General features: G+C 40.5%; 1 protein-coding gene across 1 annotated transcript in view; it reads right to left on the bottom strand.

Annotated features, from left to right (window-relative positions):
• Nucleotides 1-20457, bottom strand: part of RYR2 (ryanodine receptor 2) — a 2714825-nt gene that overhangs the window by 75468 nt on the left and 2618900 nt on the right. Inside the window, exon 98 of the mRNA XM_069234403.1 lies at nt 15704-15838. Coding sequence (XP_069090504.1) covers nt 15704-15838 — 135 coding nt within the window. The remainder of the gene's footprint in view (nt 1-15703; nt 15839-20457) is intronic.

Below are 20457 nucleotides of genomic sequence, written 5' to 3'. Positions count from 1 at the left end.
AAGAGTGACAGAGCTATTTTCCCTTATGAAGGAAAAAGGGCTTGATTATCAAAACGTCTGAAATCTGTGTCCAGGATTCCAGCAATGCATGGGTTTGAAGTTCTAACTTTCTGGAATTCACACAAGATTTTTAGATTGCACTTGGAAACTTCTGTGCATCACATTTCTGCATGTTACAATATACAATGTTTATATTTTCCTATGCAAAAAAGAGCAGATGCAAATACATATTCGAACATTTTTTCATTTATTTCACCAGTAAAAGATTTTCCCCATGAAAGGCCCCTCCTACATTACCCTCTTGAGTTTTGCGGATGTTACCTTTCCCTTGCCACCCCATGCCATTAACAAGTCATGCAATCCCTATGCGGGAAGTGTCATAGAGGAGTATGTGAGCGTACCTGGTATTTCCACTCTTAAATACCCAATCCCACTGCTTCCTCCTACCTTTGCTCAAAGATGTACTCAAACCAAAACCTTTGCATGAGTATATCATTTTACAAGTGAAAAACAAATGTGAGAACAGTAAAAATGTTTTTGCACTCATGAAATAACGTGTCCTTATTATGCTAAACCTAACAGCGTTAATTAGTTTTGGGAGTTGGGTCCAAATTTTCAAAATGTTATTGATGTTGTGATCCTATTACAAGTGGTAACAATGAGTTTACATTCTGATGTTATGCAAAAGAAAGAAAACGTTCACAATTTGCAGTACTGTACTCAAACTCCAGATTAAGCGCACATTACTATTCATGTCTCTTGGTTGTGTTTGACTCTTTCAAACAGTCTCCCACTGTGACCATGCTACAAATACTTCTGATGTTGCCCGCTTCAAATACAATCAACAAAAAATTAGGTACTTTGATTCTCACCACCGAAAATAAGAACTGTGACATTTCAATTGTCTTAGTCAATATTAGAAATGGGGTCTTTAGTTGGTAGTGAGGTTACCCCCTGCCCAAGCAAGGACCCTCACTCTAGTCAGGTTAAGTCACACACAATCCAAAATATCCTGTGCCCACCCTCTGGTAGCTTGGCACTGAACAGTCAGGCTTAACTTAGAAGGCAATGTGTAAAGAATTTGTGCAATAAATCATGCAATAACACATGATAAACACCACAAAAATATACCACGCAGGTTAGAAAAATATAGAATATTTATCCGAATAGAATAAGGTAAAAACAATCACATTGAAACATCACTTAGGAAATGATAAAAAAGAGTCTTAAGTTCTTAAAAGCAATAAATGTCTCTTGCAAGTAACTGGTTTGCATCTAAATTATCCACAAGGGACAGCATAGGAAGAGATGCATAGAAAACTGGGAGGTGTGCTTCAGTTTGTTCAGGCACACCGACAATGCGTCAATCTTTTCCACATAACAAGGGCCTTGCGTTGATTTCTGGTGCATGGACTTGGATCCTCTTTGGGTTGTGGGGTATTTGGATGCCCCAGGGACGATGCAGAGAAATCCTGGGTGTGCGGAACAAGGTCACAGAAGTTGTATCGATCCGGTGGGCAATGTGGGGAAATTTCTGTTGCGCAGAAGGCGCTGCGTCAATTCTTCTCACTGGAAGTCGGGCTGCATCATTCCGGCTCAGCTACGCGTTGATCCAGTGGGGCGTGTGTTGAAGTTCCGTTCGCAATGCTGGCGCTGCATCAATCTCCACTCAGGGAGCCGGGCAGCATCATTCCGGTTCGGCATGAAGGATTTTCTCACCGCAATGCAGGCTGTGCGTCGATTCTGGCAGGCTGTGCGTCGATTCTGGCAGGCTGAGCATTGATTTTTCACCACACAAGGAGTTCTTTGCAAAGATTAAGTCTTTTTGGCCCTGAGACTTCAGAAAACCGGAGGCAAGCTCAATCCAAGCCATGGGAGAGCACATCTCAGCAGGGTCAGAGGGCAGCAAGGCAGGAAGGCAACAGCAAGGCAGCAGTCCTTTTCAGCAAAGAAGTCAGGTGAGTCCTTTGGCCACCCAGGCAGCTTCTCTTGGAAGGTTGCAGGTTCTGTTCAGAATTTCTTCCCCAGTGGTATCTTGTCTAGAAGTGTCTGAGTTGATAGGGTCATAGGCCCTGTTTAAATACCCAAAGGTGCCTTTGAAGTGGGGGAGACTTCAAAGAGTGGCTTAGAAGTGCACAAGGTCCCCTTTCAGTTCCATCCTGTCTTCCAGGGTCCCAGTAGCGGGTGTGGCAGTCCATTGTGTGAGGGCAGGCCACTGTCCTTCGATATGTAAGTGCCAGGCCCTCCACCCTCCCAGCCCAGGAAGACCCATTCAATATGCAGATGTAAGGCACAAAAGGATGCAGTGAAATGCTCACTTTCTAAAAGTGGCATTTCTAAAATAGTAATAATAAATCCAACTTCACCAGTCAGCAGGATTTTGTATTACCATTCTGCCCATACTAGATATGACCTTGGTACTCCTTTCAGATCAGAATCTACCACTCAGATATGAGGATAGCCCTAACGTTAGCCTATGAAAGGAGCAGGCCTCACAGCAGTGTAAAACAAATTTAGGAGTTTTACACTACCAGGACATATAAACTACACATGTACATGTCCTGCCTTTTCCCTTCATAGCACCCTGCCCTATGGGTTACCTAGGGACTATCTTTGGGGTGACATCTGTAGAAGAAGAGGGGTTTAAGGCTTGTCAAGTACTTTTAAATGTCAAGTTGAATTGGCAGTGAAACTGCACACAGGCCTTGCAATGCCAGGCCTGAGACATGGTTAGGGGGCTACTTATGTGGGTGGCACAATCAGTGCTGCAGGCCCACTAGTAGCATTTAATCCACAGGCCCTTCGGCACATTTAGTGCACTTTTACTAGGGACTTATAAGTAGCTTAAATATGCCAATTGGGAATGGGCCAATCTCACCATGTTTTAAGAGAAAGAGCATATGCACTGGTTAGCAGTGGTAAAGTGCACAGAGTCCTAAAACCAGCAAAAACAGTGTCAAAAAGTGGAGGGAGGAAGGCAAAGGCTGTCAGGTCTAACAGTCAGCATGTCAAACAGGGCAACTGGAATAACTAGAACATCAATGTTGTCTTGGAGCCTCATTGTCTCATCGTCAGCCATTTCCCATTATAATGGTATCATAAACATTCAACCTGCCACGCGTCATAAGAAACACCATAAAGAAAAAAAAATATCTGAAACCAGCACACTTCCAAGGAACACAACGATTAGAATTAACAGCCCAGAACACTACACTTTATTTGTCACCCAGGTCTGATACATATGCTTTGTTGCTAAATATTTTGTCATGTTGTATATGATCGTGCATGCTAATAAATCTCTAACAAAGAAGACAACACAAACTCAGTAATCACTGAAGGGATATATGCAGGCAATATCATGGGATTTTGACCTGCTCTGCGCAGCATTTGCTGAGGTCTAGCATTCTGCTTTTATAAACACTTATCTGCACACCTTGTAAGTGCTTTGCTGGCAATAGTGCAGCAGGTGCAGCACTGACCTCTGGGTCCAGGGGCCCTGTGGTGTTGGGGCACTACTGACCCCGCATATGGCTATATTTTGCTGCGAAGTTATTGCTGGGAGGCCCTGGCCCCTGACAGCCTTACTGCGCCACCGACAAAATAATGAAAATACTGGGAATTGTATGTCTTTGAACAAACCATGTGTTTCTTTTTCTTCTAACTCATCGATTTTAGTGATGAAAGTTCTTAGAAATTACCATCTGAAAAGAGCTTGTACTTATACGAATGCATACCTGACAAGTAACCTGTTTTCATGTATAGAACTACAACCAGTACTGGCTTTTTGCCTAAAATGCTGCATGGGGCAATTATGCCATAAATATGACGAGAAAAAATCTAAATCTTCCAGAATGCACTGGTATTTGCTAAATAGCTTTTGCTCAAGTTGTAAGATAGATAGATAGATAGATAGATAGATAGATAGATAGATAGATAGATAGATAGATAGATAGATAGATGGACGGATAGACGGATGGGTTGGCAGATGGGCTGGTGGGGCTGGACAGAAAGAGAGATGGGCGGCAGTCAGACAGATAGATACATAGATAGTGTTTCTTAAGAGTGCTTCTCCGGCATTGTCAAATATTCAAGTTTAATTTGCTTCCACTGTTTGCCTCTTTTTTCTGCCACCTTTAATGTCCTATCTCCTTAGTTTTGCGCATGTTTGCTAAGAAGATCCAGAATGCTAGATCCATGCCAGGTTTTCAGGATGACTCAGACCACGTCCATTAGCTCTGTTGAGTTTTATAATATCCAACTGGATTTTAAGTGGCTGGAAAACCTTGAATGGATAAGATCCTCATGGAACTATACAAGATATACAAGCTCTTGCAATATCATTTTTTGCCTTCTCCCTTTTTGACATTTTTCTTATTTTTCTCTTCCTCTTTCTCCCTTTTTTTACATTTCTCTCTTAGGTCAAAGTCTGAAGATGAAAAATCAGTTCTTATCCCCAAAAAACAAGTGGTGGTGCTCAACACGTGCAACCATTAGCACAAATTAAGCAGAACTTTTAGTTTAATGTTAGTGCAGTAATTGCTTCAGTGTGCTGACCATGTCACTGATCACAGTGAGCATTTAACATCAATGATACTTTTTGATACACTTGTTGCTGCGCTTAAGGACACAGAGGACAAAATGGAGGCAAAATACTAATATATCCATGTCAGTACTAAGATGAAATGGTAGCAGATAAGCTGAGAAAAACTGTGAAACTCCCAGGAGCAACTTTTGAGAACTCTGGGCCAGATGTATCAAACTATTTTCCATTTGCAAGCGGTGCATATCGCAACATTCCATCATTTGTGAATGCAAATAGCCTTTAACAATTTATGAATTGCTACTCAATATTGTGAATCGCAAATTGCAATTCCTTAAATAGGAAATATATAGGTAATACCTATTTGTGATTACCTATGCACATGTATCATGCATTTCCTAAATGTGAACTGGGCAGTTAGGAAATGCAATTACCACCAATTCCATGCTGGTGGTAACCATGTGCAATTTTAATAAATGCATTGAAATGAAAATGTCACTTACCCAGTGTACATCTGTTCGTGGCATTAGTCGCTGCAGATTCACATGTGTGGCACAGTCCGCTGCCTGGTGTTGGGCTCGGAGTATTACAAGTTGTTTTTCTTCGAAGAAGTCTTTTTGGTCACGGGACCGAAGGACTCCTCCCTCTTCGGCTCCATTGCGCATGGGCGTCGACTCCATCTTAGATTGTTTTCCCCGCAGAGGGTGAGGATGGAGTTGTTTGGTATAAATAGTGCCCATGCAATGGAGTGAATATGTATGTACGTTAAGAGTTTCTAATAATTATTTACAAATGTTTAGATGTTTAAGATTTATGATCTACTTCTAAACGGCTACAGGCTTCCCGGGGAGGTGGGAGGGTACATGTGAATCTGCAGCGACTAATGCCACGAACAGATGTACACTGGGTAAGTGACATTTTCAGTTCGATGGCATATGTTGCTGTAGATACACATGTGTGGCATAGATTATAAAGCAGTTACCTCCCCTAAAAGCGGTGGTTTAGCCTGTAGGAGTTGAAGTAGTTTGGAATAATGTTCTTAGTACAGCTTGGCCCACTGTAGCTTGTTGTGCATTTAGTACGTCTACACAGTAGTGTTTAGTAAACGTGTGAGGCGTAGACCAGGTTGCAGCCTTACATATTTCGCTCATAGGAATGTTTCCTAGAAAGGCCATTGTAGCACCTTTCTTTCTGGTTGAGTGTGCCTTTGGTGTAATAGGCAATTCTCTTTTGGCTTTAAGATAGCATGTTTGAATGCATCTGACTATCCATCTAGCAATGCCTTGTTTAGAGATTGGATTTCCTATGTGTGGTTTTTGAAAAGCTATGAACAGTTGTTTTGTTTTTCTGATTAGCTTTGTTCTGTCAATGTAATACATTAGTGCTCTTTTGATGTCTAATGTATGTAGTGCCCTTTCAGCCACAGAATTTGGTTGTGGGAAGAACACTGGCAATTCTACTGTTTGATTTAAATGGAATGGTGAGATTACTTTTGGCAGAAATTTTGGATTTGTTCTTAGAACTATTTTATTGTTGTGTATTTGAATAAATGGTTCTTGTATGGTAAATGCCTGTATTTCACTTACTCTTCTGAGGGATGTGATTGCAATGAGAAATGCGACCTTCCAGGTTAGATATTGCATTTCACAGGAATGCATGGGTTCGAAAGGTGGACCCATGAGTCTTGTTAAGACGATGTTAAGATTCCATGAAGGAACTGGTGGTGTTCTTGGTGGTATAATTCTTTTTAGCCCTTCCATGAATGCTTTAATAACTGGTATTCTAAATAGAGACGATGAATGAGTAGTTTGTAGGTAAGCAGATATTGCTGCGAGGTGTATTTTTATAGATGAAAAAGCGAGATTTGCTTTTTGCAAATGTAGTAAGTATCCTACTATGTCTTTAGTAGAGGCATGTAATGGTTGTATTTGATTGGAATGGCAGTAGTAAACAAATCTTTTCCACTTAGATGCATAGCAGTGTCTAGTGGAAGGTTTTCTACCTTGTTTTATGACCTCCATGCATTCTTGTGTGAGGTCTAAGTGTCCGAATTCTAGGACTTCAGGAGCCAAATTGCCAGATTCAATGATGCTGGGTTTGGATGCCTGATCTGTTGTTTGTGTTGTGTTAACAGATCTGGCCTGTTGGGTAGTTTGACATGCGGTACTAGTGAAAGGTCTAGTAGAGTTGTATACCAAGGTTGTCTTGCCCATGTGGGTGCTATCAGTATGAGTTTGAGTTGGTTTTGACTCAACTTGTTTACTAGATATGGAAGGAGAGGGAGAGGGGGAAAAGCGTACGCAAATATCCCTGACCAACTCATCCATAGAGCATTGCCTTGTGATTCGCGGTGTGGGTACCTGGATGCGAAGTTTTGGCATTTTGAGTTTTCTTTTGTTGCGAACAAATCTATCTGGGGTGTTCCCCAAATTTGAAAGTACTTGTTCAGAACTTGGGGGTGAATTTCCCATTCGTGGACTTGTTGGTGGTCTCGCGAAAGGTTGTCTGCTAGTTGGTTTTGTATTCCTGGAATAAATTGTGCTATTAGGCGAATGTTGTTGTGAATCGCCCACTGCCAAATTCTTTGTGTTAGGAGGCACAATTGTGTTGAGTGTGTTCCTCCTTGTTTGTTTAAATAATACATTGTTGTCATGTTGTCTGTTTTGACAAGAATGTATTTGTGTGTTATTATGGGTTGGAAGGCTTTTAACGCTAGAAATACTGCTAACAGTTCTAGGTAATTGATATGAAATTTTGTTTCGTGTATATCCCATTGTCCTTGAATGCTGTGGTGATTGAGGTGTGCTCCCCACCCTGTCATGGAAGCGTCTGTTGTTATAACGTATTGAGGCACTGGGTCCTGAAATGTCCGCCCTTTGTTTAAATTTTTGCTGTTCCACCATAGAAGCGAGAGGTATGTTTGGCGGTTTACCAACACCAGATTTTGAAGTTGACCCTGTGCCTGTGACCATTGTGATGCTAGACACTGTTGTAAGGGTCGCATGTGTAGTCTTGCGTTTGGGACAATGGCTATGCATGATGACATCATGCCTAGAAGTTTTAGCACATGTTTTGCTTGTATCTTTTGGTTTGGAAACATAGCACTTATTACCTTGTGGAATGCCTGCACTCTTTGTGGACTTGGAGTGGCAATTCCTTTTGATGTGTTGATGGTTGCTCCTAGATATTGTTGTGTTTGACACGGTTCTAGGTGTGATTTTGTATAGTTGATGGAAAACCCCAGTTTGTGAAGGGTTTGTATGACAAATGTGGTGTCGTTTGCGCATTTTTTTTACTGTGTTGGTCTTGATTAGCCAATCGTCTAGGTAAGGGAACACATGTATCTGTTGTCTCCTGATGTGTGCTGCTACTACTGCTAGACATTTTGTGAACACTCTTGGTGCAGTTGTTATTCCGAATGGCAACACCTTGAATTGGTAATGTATTCCTTTGAATACGAACCGTAGGTACTTTCTGTGAGAAGGGTGTATTGGTATATGAAAGTACGCATCCTTTAGGTCTAATGTGGTCATGTAATCTTGCTGTTTGAGCAGTGGAATGATGTCTTGTAGTGTGACCATGTGAAAATGGTCCGATATGATGTAGGTATTTAGTGTCCTGAGATCTAATATTGGTCTTAATGTTTTGTCTTTTTTTGGAATTAGAAAGTACAGGGAGTAAACTCCTGTGTTTTTTTGTTGTACTGGTACTAACTCTATTGCATCCTTTTGCAGTAGTGCTTGAACTTCTAGTCCTAAAAGTTCTAAATGTTGTGGTGACATTTTGCGTGTTTTGGGGGGGATGTTTGGTGGGAAGTTGTGGAATTCTATGCAATAGCCATGTTGGATTATTGCTAATACCCAATTGTCTGTTGTAATCTGTTGCCAAGATTGGTAGAATTGGCTTAGTCTTCCCCCCACTGGTGTTGAGTGAAGGGGTTGCGTGACTTGAAAGTCACTGTTTAGGTGGAGGTGTTTTTGGAGTCTGGAATCTTCCCCTACTCCTTGGGAATTGACCCCCCCGATATCCCCTGAAACCTCCCCTTTGGAAGGAACCCTGATATGGTGTGGTTCTTGTTTGTTGGCTGGTGGTGTCTGTGGGTTGGCCACGAAACCCCCCTCTAAATGGAGTTTTTCTGAAAGAGCCTCTGCTCTGCGGGGAGTAGAGTGCGCCCATGGCCTTGGCCGTGTCTGTGTCCTTTTTAAGTTTTTCAATGGCTGTGTCCACTTGAGAGCCAAAAAGTTGTTTCTCGTTGAAGGGCATATTAAGGACAGCCTGCTGGATTTCAGGTTTGAAGCCTGAAGTGCGTAGCCAAGCGTGTCTCCTTATGGTGACAGCAGTGTTGACTGTTCTCGCTGCAGTATCGGCTGCGTCTAGTGAAGAGCGGATTTGATTGTTTGAGATCGTTTGTCCCTCTTCCACTATTTGCTGCGCCCTTTTTTGGTATTCCTGGGGAAGATGGTCTACGAGAAGTTGCATCTCGTCCCAGTGTGCTCGGTCATATCTGGCCAGCAGCGCTTGTGAATTTGCGATGCGCCACTGGTTGGCTGCCTGTGATGCTACTCTTTTCCCTGCTGCATCAAATTTTCGGCTTTCTTTGTCCGGAGGTGGGGCGTCGCCAGATGTATGTGAATTTGCTCTCTTGCGAGCTGCCCCTACTACCACGGAGTCAGGTGGTAACTGCGAAGTAATAAACGCTGGGTCTGTGGGTGGTGGTTTGTATTTCTTATCCACCCTTGGGGTGATGGCTCTTGATTTTACGGGCTCTTCAAAAATTTGTTTTGCGTGCCGTAACATCCCTGGTAGCATTGGGAGACATTGATATTGGCTGTGTGTAGCCGAGAGGGTGTTAAATAAAAAATCATCCTCTATAGGATCGGAATGCAGTTGGACATTGTGGAATTCTGCTGCCCTAGCCACCAGTTGCGAGTATGAGGTACTGTCCTCTGGCGGTGACGGCTTTGTGGGGTATGACTCGGGATCATTGTCCGGCACTGGGGTGTCATACAGGTCCCAAGCGTCTTGATCCTGATCATCATGACTTATGGTAGTTTGCGCTGGTGAGTGCATTTGTGGCGGTGTTTGTGCCGGCGATGCCTGTGGTGGAGAGGGCGGAGGCGTGACTTTTTTAACCACTTTGGCTTGTGGTTGTGCGTCATCCTTTGGAAGTTCGATCCTTCTTTTCCTCATGACTGGGGGAAGGGTTGATATTTTCCCTGTGTCGTGCTGGATGTACAGTCTCTTTTGTGTGTAGTCCGATTCTACACTTTGGAGCTCTTGTCCAAATCTGTGCATTTGGCCACTTATTCCTTGTTCCTCTGAGTAGGATGAAGGTGTGGTATTTTTCGGCGCCGAGAGAGAATCTTTTTTCGGTTTCGGCACCGACAGAATTTTTGTTCCTTTCGGCATGGATTCTCGGTGCCGATGTTTTTCGGTGCTGGTATCTTGTTTTTGTCTCTCGGAGCCGCTTTCTCGGCTCCGAGGTTGCTCCATGGCGGTCCCTCGACCGGAGTCGGGTGTCTTCGCTATGGGCGTGCCCTTTTTCGGCGCCTTCGACGGGTCGCCTGTTTTATGGGTCGAGCCATGGCCTGTTGGCAGTGGCGTCCCCTGGGCTTTCGGTTTGTCGATGGATTTACTTTTCGACGTCTTACTCACGGTTTGTTGCTGTTGTTCGACGTCGGAGTCTCCGGATTCTGATTCCGGAACCGAGAATGTTTCCTCTTCCTCGTCGAAACGTTGTTTTGTCGACGTGGACGCCATTTGTTGACGCCTGGCTCTTCGGTCCCGGAGTGTTTTTCTGGACCGGAAGGCTCGACAGGCTTCACAGGTATCCTCCTTGTGCTCGGGGGACAAGCACAAGTTACAGACCAAGTGCTGATCTGTATAAGGATACTTACTGTGACATTTTGGGCAGAAACGAAACGGGGTCCGTTCCATCGGCTTCGATGTCGCACGCGGTCGGGCCGACCAGGCCCCGATGGGGGATCGAAACTACCCCAAAGTCTTCCGATGATCGGTGTCGATGTACCTAACTATCCCGATACCGAACGGAACAATACCGACGCTTTCTTCCGAGATTCTGACTAACTTTCCGAACCGAAACACGGAGCGAAAAGGAATATGTCCGAACCCGACAGCGGAAAAAAACAATCTAAGATGGAGTCGACGCCCATGCGCAATGGAGCCGAAGAGGGAGGAGTCCTTCGGTCCCGTGACCAAAAAGACTTCTTCGAAGAAAAACAACTTGTAATACTCCGAGCCCAACACCAGGCAGCGGACTGTGCCACACATGTGAATCTGCAGCAACATATGCCATCGAACATGCATTTTTTAAAGTGCCATGTAGCGCACACATGCACCGAGGGAATGTTTGCGCTTTACATGTGCACATGTTTTTTTGGAGGGGTGCGTCAAAGGGGGGGCCTTAGGCCCACAGCACCCTTGGATTTGCATTACCTAAGTTGCTAAATTGCTAAAAGGAATTCACAAATTAGGAAATTAAAAATAATTCTCATCTATAGGCCTTCAGGCCCAAAGGGATGAATGGAGACCCATTCCCTAAAAGCGATTCCCTAATAGCAATTGCGAATTTTAAGAAATCCCTATTAGGGAATCACTATTTTCTTACATACCATTTTGCATTTCTCAAATAGCGACCTCTTAAAATGTGCTACTTAGGAAAGGATAAACAGTATTTTGATATATCTGGCCCTTTGTGAAACATTAGATTCACAGGGCCTCATTTACAAGGCCTTAGCAACACACTGCGCTACTAAAGCATCATTTGTTTTTACACTTCAGTGGCATGGTGTGCCAGCCCATATTTACAAGGTCACGCAAACCCAACTTGCGTAGCTTTTTATGGCCTTGTAAATGTGAACCCCTTTCAAGCATAACCTTGTGTGAAATGGGTGTTCCATGGGTGCTATGTGGGGTGTTCCCATGCAACACCCATGGAACTGGGAGGAATGTGATACATTCCCAGGTTTACAAGTCTGGGAATGCATCAGATTCCTATGCCACCTCAGGGATGGTGTCAGAATGAAGTAACAGGGAGGAATATCTTTACTTCTCCCCATTTTGTCTCTTTCTACATGTCCTGCATTGTGCAGCACACATAGCTAGAGGAAAACACAAGAAGTGTGATTGTTCTTGTGCAGGAGGGTATCTCTAATCATCCCCACAACTCAGACATTCTTGCACCATGGTGCCTGCATTGGTACTAAGAAGCAATTTGTGCACCAGCACAGGGGGATAGGACAGAAATGTACCACATCTTGTAGATACAGCACATTTCTGTCCATTCCCAGTGGGGCAGTGTGACCAGAAAGAGGGGTGGTATATGAGTCACCATAATGGTAGGACAGCTGAGGGGGGTGACCAGCCCGTCTAGAAATGTCTTCCACCATTTTCTAATCACCAATGAAAGCCCAGGAACTGATTGCTGGACACACCAAAACATCTCCAAAGTTCCTTAATACATCAGTTCCTCTCAAACATGCCATGTAAAAGAACAGATAACAGGTCATCTAATTTGTCAAAGATCAAAGACATTTTACTATAAATAAAGCATTATCTTAGACTCAAAAGGTTCCCTTCACCAAATGGGGATTACTCAATTATGTATGGCGAAGTGTAGCAACCTAGATTAGTAAGGCAACACATAGCGACCTAATAGTATATAAAATATTCAAAAGGTTTTGGAATAAAGATTTATTAGGGGGTTTACTCTCGAACAGGGCCTTTGATTGCTTCACCACCAAAAGAGAAGTTTGTCGTGGGCTAACACCATCACTCTTATGTGACTATAACATTATTTTGAGCAATTGCTTGGTATGATTGAAGTAGACCTACCTCTCCATTCTGAAGGTTTCCAAAACATACAACTTTCACCTGTGCCATGATTGCGAACAACAATGGCTGAACGGATTTGGATGATCAATAAGAAAAAACTATTTTCTCCTGCACACAAAAGCTCAATATTTTTTCCATTTATTTTTCTCACTTAACTTTGAAATTAAGTTCTCAATCTTAATATCACGGCAACATTATCACTGGACAGAAGCATTGTGGCACAAATAGTGTGATGTCAAGAATATAAGGTGAGAATATAAGTTTCTTCATGGTTTATTGTTTTTTATAAATACAGCTGTAAATTAAATTGATTTCTAAATATTTCATTATGTTAAATTACTTTTTGTGTTATAGGTTTTTATTATGTTAGTGCTAATTATGTGTAATTAGTTTTTAGTAGGCTCTATTTTTTCTTTTGGTATTATAATTAAAGATTTGTATATATTATTTATATTTTATTGTGAGGCTGATGGGTTTGTAGGGGAACAGGGTTGGGGGATTATGTACTATTATTGTATAACTGTCTCTGTATATATTATATGTATATGTATATATATATATATATATATATATATATATATACAATTTTAAATAGTTTAATTGGTTAATTAGAATTTTGATCATGTACATTTTTGATTTTTAGTTAATTGATTAATTTAATGTATTACCATTGACTTTTTGTATATAATTAGTGTTTACTTTAATTTTATTTGTAGTTATTGTTTTTATTTTTCTTCAGTATTAGTATAATTTATTTTGTGTGGTTTGTTTGGTTTCTAGAGGAGTATATAAGGAAGTGATTTATTACATTCTTTATAATTGTTTATACATCGCTTATGCATTTTTCACCTTGAACTTGTTTTTATTATTAATTATGTAAGTTAGTTATTTATTTATATTTTAATAGGTACATTTACCTACATTGGTAATTATTTATTAACTGTTAAGTGATTATTTAGATTATTATGTACATTATTTAATAGATTTAATTAATTTCATACATTAATTGAATGTATTTTGTTTTAGTATTTTATAACAATTAATGTACATTATTTTTTAATATTATGTACTATTAGTTTTCTTCTAGTATTAGTTGTGTTTGAGAGTTGTTGAAACCTTTGGATAGTAGAGTGGTAAATATTGTAAATATAAAGATATATTTTAATGTGTTTGATTGGTAAATATTTCTTATATTACAATATTTATAGTATTGAGTTTGATATTGTAATCCTAATGTTTAAATATGTATAATGATTATTATATCATTTTAAACCATTATGTGGTTTAATATATTTCAACAAATACATTTTATGTATTTGTATCTATATTTTAGTTAGCCAGTTTATCATTATTTTTCTGAATTTAGAACTGGAAAAGTAAATCTAAATCCTGCAAAGTCCAACCTTCCCGTACTGGTGCTGAGGTTGTAGATTAAATAATACATCTGAACCATACAGGTCAAGACTTCCCTTACTGTTGCTTAGGTTGGAGCTTGAATATTAAATGTAACTCCTTCAACATCCAACACTTTCCCTACTGTAGCTTAGTCTGAACTGTGAATAGTTAAACTGACCCTATCTAACACTTTTTTTAGTTTTCTTTTTTATTATTTTTGTTTGAATACAATTATAATGGTCTTTTTTTCATATATATTTATATATTTGTACTGTGAAGTTAGATTTGTAATATTTTTTTCTTTGTATTAAGGTTGTATTTATTTATTACCAGTGTTTGTAATATATATATATATATATATATATATATATATATATATATATATATATATATATACACACACATATATATATATGTATATATATATATATATATATATATATATATATATGTATATATATATATATATATATATACAAACACAAACACACAAACATTAGCCTTGCATGGTTACGCACAAGATAATGAAACAACATGTAAAAAAACATAAACAACAGAAGAAACATTTAATAAGTGACTTGGAGGTCAAACTCCTCCAACTCATATACAGTATACGGTTAGGTGAATCTCCCAAAAATTATGCCCAAGTGGAACATACTATGGGTTAGGTAGAAATTTACTTTACTGTCCTATGTGTCTGCTGCTTCTTTATTTTGAAGATGCTTTTGATCAATGGCTTTGTATTTCGGAATGAGATATGCTTTTTGTTGATATAGGTGGGAAGTACTCGATGAACCATATCATCAACCTGTGCTTGTTCTTTTTTCTGTATGTGATTTTTCATTACGGGGTACATTTTACTTCTAAAATATCAGAAGTTGCATGATCTACAATGTATTATTTTTCCTATGCATTTATGTAGAAGGATGTAATGCCACACCCTGATAGCCGACATGTATTCTCTTTACTTTGGTTTGATGTATGCCCTTGTCTGTCTTTTATGTTTTCCACAATTTAAGGGTGTTTCATTAAGAGGTAGTCATGTGATCAAGGCTTTTGGCTAAAACAAGTTTGTGGTGACACGGATAAACTTTGTTTTTTTATCTGAAAATTCTGCACACCTAGTGATTTGAAAACAGCAGTAATTTGGAATTATGTATATATTTTGTAATATTTTTTTGAATTTTGTTTTTTGTGGCTTTATTTTTTAACATATATTTTTGGTAATTTAATTTTAAGATGCAATTAGTGTTTTGATTGCATATTTTTACCTTTTTTACATTTTTGACTAATCTTCTTTTATTAATTTATTTTGTAATGTAATATTTAAATTATATATTTTAATAAACTTTTAATGTGTAGTGTATTACCAAATATGTTAATTGTTATTAGTATCTTTTATTTTGATGTATATTTTTATTTGATAATGTTATTTGTTTACATATTGTCTTTGTATTTCAAAGTTACGTATTTGAATATCTATATATATATAGCTTGCGTTATAACATTTAGAATAATATTTTATGTATATTTTTAAATGAATATTTTAAAGTTGATTTTTATTAAGTTAACAAAGTGTTAAATATTTTAAAGTCCCTATACTTAAGTACTGATAATATGTTGCTTCACCCTATTTTTTTAATTGAAATTTCTGAATTTCCAATAGTATGTATAAGAAGTCAATATTTGTGTCCTCAATAGTTTTTGGCAATATTTAGTATTGCAATATTTTTGCAGTGATATTAAATACAGGAGCTGAAATGATGATGCGTTTCACCATATTTAATAACATTAAAACTAAACAACAACAACAAATATGATGAGAATTTATAGGATGTTGCATTTAGGTTAGTCTTAATACTACATCTTTAAAAAGTATTTTTTTTAAAATACATATTCATAGTAAAAGCTTACCGTGAGCATATCATCACACTTCATATCTGGGAACTCTCCATCCTCACTTTTGTTGTAGAATTTCCGGAAGAAATTGAAAGCCACCACTGTGTACAGATATACCACAACAGCTAACAATCCGACTGTTAACACCAACTATGAAGGAAGAGAAGAAAGCACATCTGTTTGCCCCAACTCTATGAAGTTTACTGCACAAATGGAACTTCTTCACTTGCTCGCTAAATATTTACTCCCATAATGATAGAGGTGTAAGGAAACAGACTTATTAGGTTCAACATTCAAGCAGTTGGCCAAATTAGATAATTACCTTCTTAACTGTTGTATTATGAATTTATTAGCTATACTGGGCCTTATTATAAGTTTGGTGAACCGCCATGAGGGTGGCGTCCCCACACTCGAGCCTATTACAATGCTCCTGCTGGGCTGACCGGCAGGAACATTGTAGTACGTGGTTCCTGCAGGACTGACCGGCAGGAACAGTGCTACGGTATTGGTCTCGGCTCCCTTAAAGCCGAGACCAATACCGTAGCACAAGGCACCCTCGGAATGCACACTGTCTGCTTTGCAGACAGTGCTCATTCTGATGGTGCTGGGCAGGGGGGACCATGCCCTGCCCATGCCCTTGACATGGGCTGTGCAGGGGACACCCTGTGGCCCCATGCACTGGCTTTCCACCATCCTTCTAATGGCGGGGACCCGCCATGAGAAGACTGCCCGAAAGCTGAGCTGTAATCAGCCAGGTGACGCTGAACTCAGTGCCGCCCTGGCTGAGTACAACTCAGACTGCTGTTGAACCATCGGGAACCACGTTCCCAGTGGAGATGGCAGTACCCTGGTAGGTCCATCCACCAGGGTTGTAATGTGGGGGTTGGACTTCCACAGTTGCAGCATTCCAACTGTCACTGCAAGGCCTTGGAACTTCAGACTTGTAATGAGGCCCTTTTTTTTATAAACTGAGGAACAACTGTACAAGACAGAATGATTATTTCAGTAAACTGTATGTAAGAAGGATACCATAGAGGAAATGGATGGTCATACGGATGTCACATTGATTAAGGCCAAGTTGACTGGTGAGCTGTGTTACTAATAGTGGTAAATGAGGTTCTGTTTGAAGAAGTGAGTTTCCAGTAGTTTTCTGAAGTGTGTAAGAAGAAAGTGTCAATCTTAAGAGTGTATTAGGACAGCGTTTCACATCCTCAGAAGCGGCTTGAAAATGACTACTTTGTCATATTTTTTCTTTCCTGTTTATCTGGGTCTGAATTTATGACAAACATCACAATATTAGTACCACTAAATGAAATATCTGACGATACAGTTTATATATGTATTGTGGATGTTCTAAGTTGATTTGCTTGTGAATTAGCTTCAAAATTTTTTTAAGTTAGTCATATTGTGGCAAAAATATAAAGCTGTGGTTGTTTGTACTACTTGTACTAATCTATCTAAAAGAAGTCTTACACCATAATCTACAAGGCCACGAAAAGCCACACAAGGTGGCTTTGTGTGGCCTTGTAGATATAGGACTGCACAATGTGCCGCTGGTGCATTACACAAAGTGAAGCACCAGCGGTGCACAGGGCTTGTAAATAAGCCCCCTTATGTTTAATAACAAAAAGTCACCACTTTGCTTTGTAGTACTTAAACAAAGTATTTTAGAAGTCGTGTTTTTAATAATACCCTACCCAACTCAGGTGAATATAACCTGCCCTTTATTCCTACATGGAAAGCCTTAAAAGTACTATAAACGGATAACCTATCAGAAACACAGCTATGGTACCTGTGGTCCTGTCTTAATACAACTCTTTAAACCTCCTGTGCATCTCTGTGGACATGGGTTTAATTTCACACCGAGAATTAGATTTTACAACACGGTCAAGCCATGAAATTCAGACAGTTTAAGTAAAGAGAGTAGTGCATCAATTTTATTATGTGAAGACAGGATTACAAATTAGAATCTAATGACAAGCTTGTAAAAAGAGTGTTGTGACACTCAAAATACCTCAAGCTACTACTGAAAAGAAACTCAGGACTCGGCGTGAGTTAATGAGTATTTAATGGGGCTACATTTGCAGGTACCCCAGCGACTAGCATCATATCATGGAAACTGGGTATTAAGGATACTGTTTCAGCTTAATGATAATGCATCTCTTTTTTTCATGTCCTACGCATTAAAGACTGCCTTAGGGGTTCTAAAAACTCGTCAAAAGTGATTTTCAGTTTCCATGGCAAGCCGCTGCTCTTCCAAGATATGGTAAGTAGAGAGCTCTCCTAACAGTCACTGTTCAGGTCCCTATTTACCTGCAAGTACTTAATTAAAATGCCATTAATTTGAATGTGTAAAGTGTTATTCAATGTACGGTATGCGACAAATGAAAATGAAAAGTCATTTCCTCAGTATTTTGAAAAAGGAGTTGTAAATGTGACAAACATGTAAAAGGTCCAAATGTGTTTCTGAGGTTCTGAGCCCATGGTTCAGGTAATGACATGGACAAGATATAATGGTAAACTTGCATTCCGGCACAGTGCCATGATGAGCTGCGTTATTTTTTAGAATCTGTTTTAATTTATGTGCATCTCAATTATTTAAATACTAATTAGGAATATGTGCACAGCTTGCGTTCAATGTGTACCTACAATAAGTGTACATGAAAATCTACTGAAATTCTTTCATCCTCTGATAACATCGAACTAGCGTGAAGGATTGGAGTCACAAAAGTACAGTTACACATTTTGAGGATTTCTTTGCAAAAGTGGCTGCCCTTATTGGCCCACAGGCATTTCTCAGCTGACCCTTCTTGAACATAAGAGCATCAGGATCACGCCAGTGATATTTCTGTGGGATAAATATATATGCCAATGATAGTTTTTGGTGATGAGTCAATTTTGCAACTTTAAATCTCTTGATTAGTATGGAACTCTTGTGATGATGAGTATTTTCTTCTGCTTTCTGCCTTGTTTTCACTGCTTTCTCCATTCGTTTCCTCCATTTTTCTGAGTGTGTTCTCCTCTTTTCTGACTCATTTTCACTGCTTTCTACCTCATCCCCCCATTTTTCTGAGTACTGTCTCCTACTTTTTTCCTCCTTTCTTTCCTTGTTCATTCCTTTTCTCCCCATTCCCACTCCCTTCTGCTGGCCTATTTCCCGCCTCCTGTTTAGCCCTGCCCACAGCATCCCAACGCCTCTTCTTTCTCCCAGGACCTACTTAATGGAGGCTGCAGCATGCTCCTTTCAGCAGGTGCCAGGCCTGCTCTCCCCTGCTGCTCCATCACTTTGTCCTGTTTGCTGCCTCGTTCTCACTACCTTCTTCTCCTCTCCCTGTTTTTCTGAGTGTTTTCTTCTGCTTTCTGCTTTATTTTCACAGCTTTCTCCCTCCTTTACCTCTGTTTTTCCGAGTGCATTCGCCTGTTTTCTGCCTCGCATTCACTGTTTTCTCCCTCCTTTCCCTACATTTCTCTGAGTGCTTTCCCCTTCCTTCTGCCTCATTTTCACTGCTTTCTCCCCCCTTTCCCTTAGTTTTCTGAGTACTTTATCCTGCTTTTTGCCTTGTTTTCACTGTGTTCTCCCTTCTTTCCCTCCGTTTTTCTGAGTGCTTTCAGCCTCATTTTCACTGCTTTTGCCCTTCTTCCCCTGTTTTTCTGAGTACTTTCTCCTGTTTTTTTTGCCTCATTTGTTTCCCTTTTCATTCCTTTTCTTTCCATTCCCGCTCCACAATGCTGCCTGTTTTTTTATCTCTCATCTAGCCCCGCCCACCGCCTCCCAGCACTCCTCCCTCCTCCTAGGACCTACTTAACGGAGGTCGCAGCACGGCCCCCTTGAGCAGGTACTAGGCCAGCTCTCCCCTGCTGCTGCATCTCTCTCGCCTATTTACTGCCTCATTCTCACTACCCCTGCTTTCTCCAGCTTTCTGCCTCGTTTTCCCTGCTTTCTTCCTTATTCCCCCGTTTTTCTGAATACTTTCTCCTGCTGTTTGCCTCTTTCTTTCTCTGTTCATTCCTTTTTTCCCCATTACAGCCTGCCACCCTTTTTCTTGCCTCCCACATAGCCCTGCCTTCCACCTGCCAGCATCCTTCCTTCCTCCCAGGACCTACTTAGTGGAGGCTGCAGCAGGACTCCTTTTAGCAGGCCCCAGGTCCAATGCCAGCTCTTCCTTACTGCTGCATCGCTTTCTCCAGTTTTCTGCCTCGTTCTTACTACCTTCTCAACCTCTCCCCATTTTTCTGAGTGCTTTCTGCCTCATTTTCACTGCTTTCTCCCTCCTTTCTCTCCATTTTTATGAATGCTTTCTCCTGCCTTTTTCCTCACTTTCACTGCTTTCTCCCTCCTTTCCCTATGTTTTTTGGAGTGCTTTCTTCAGCTTTCTGCCTGGTTTTCACGGCTTTCGCTCTCATTCCTCCCGTTTTTCTGTGTACTTTGTCCAGCTGTTTGCCTCCTTTCTTTCTCTGTTTGTTCCTTTTTTCCCCATTCCCGCCTGCCACCCATTTTCTTGCCTCCCACATAGCCCTGCCCTCCGCCTACCAGTGTCCTTCCTTCCTCCCAGGACCTACTTAGTGGAGGCTGCAGCACAACCCCTTTGAGCAGGCCCCAGGTCCAATGCCAGCTCTTCCTTGCAGCTGTATCACTGCATACAGTTTTCTGCCTCGTTCCCACTACCTTCTCCTCCTCTCCCCATTTTTCTGAGTGCTTTCTCCTGCTTTCTGCCCCATGTTCACTGCATTCTCCCTCCTTTTCCTCAATTTTTCTGAATGCTTTCTCC

This window comes from Pleurodeles waltl, chromosome 5, assembly GCF_031143425.1.
Source record: "Pleurodeles waltl isolate 20211129_DDA chromosome 5, aPleWal1.hap1.20221129, whole genome shotgun sequence".
NCBI classification, from domain to species: domain Eukaryota; kingdom Metazoa; phylum Chordata; class Amphibia; order Caudata; family Salamandridae; genus Pleurodeles; species Pleurodeles waltl.
Note: the sequence above shows the minus strand (reverse complement) of the source record. Positions and strands in the feature narration are given on the sequence as shown.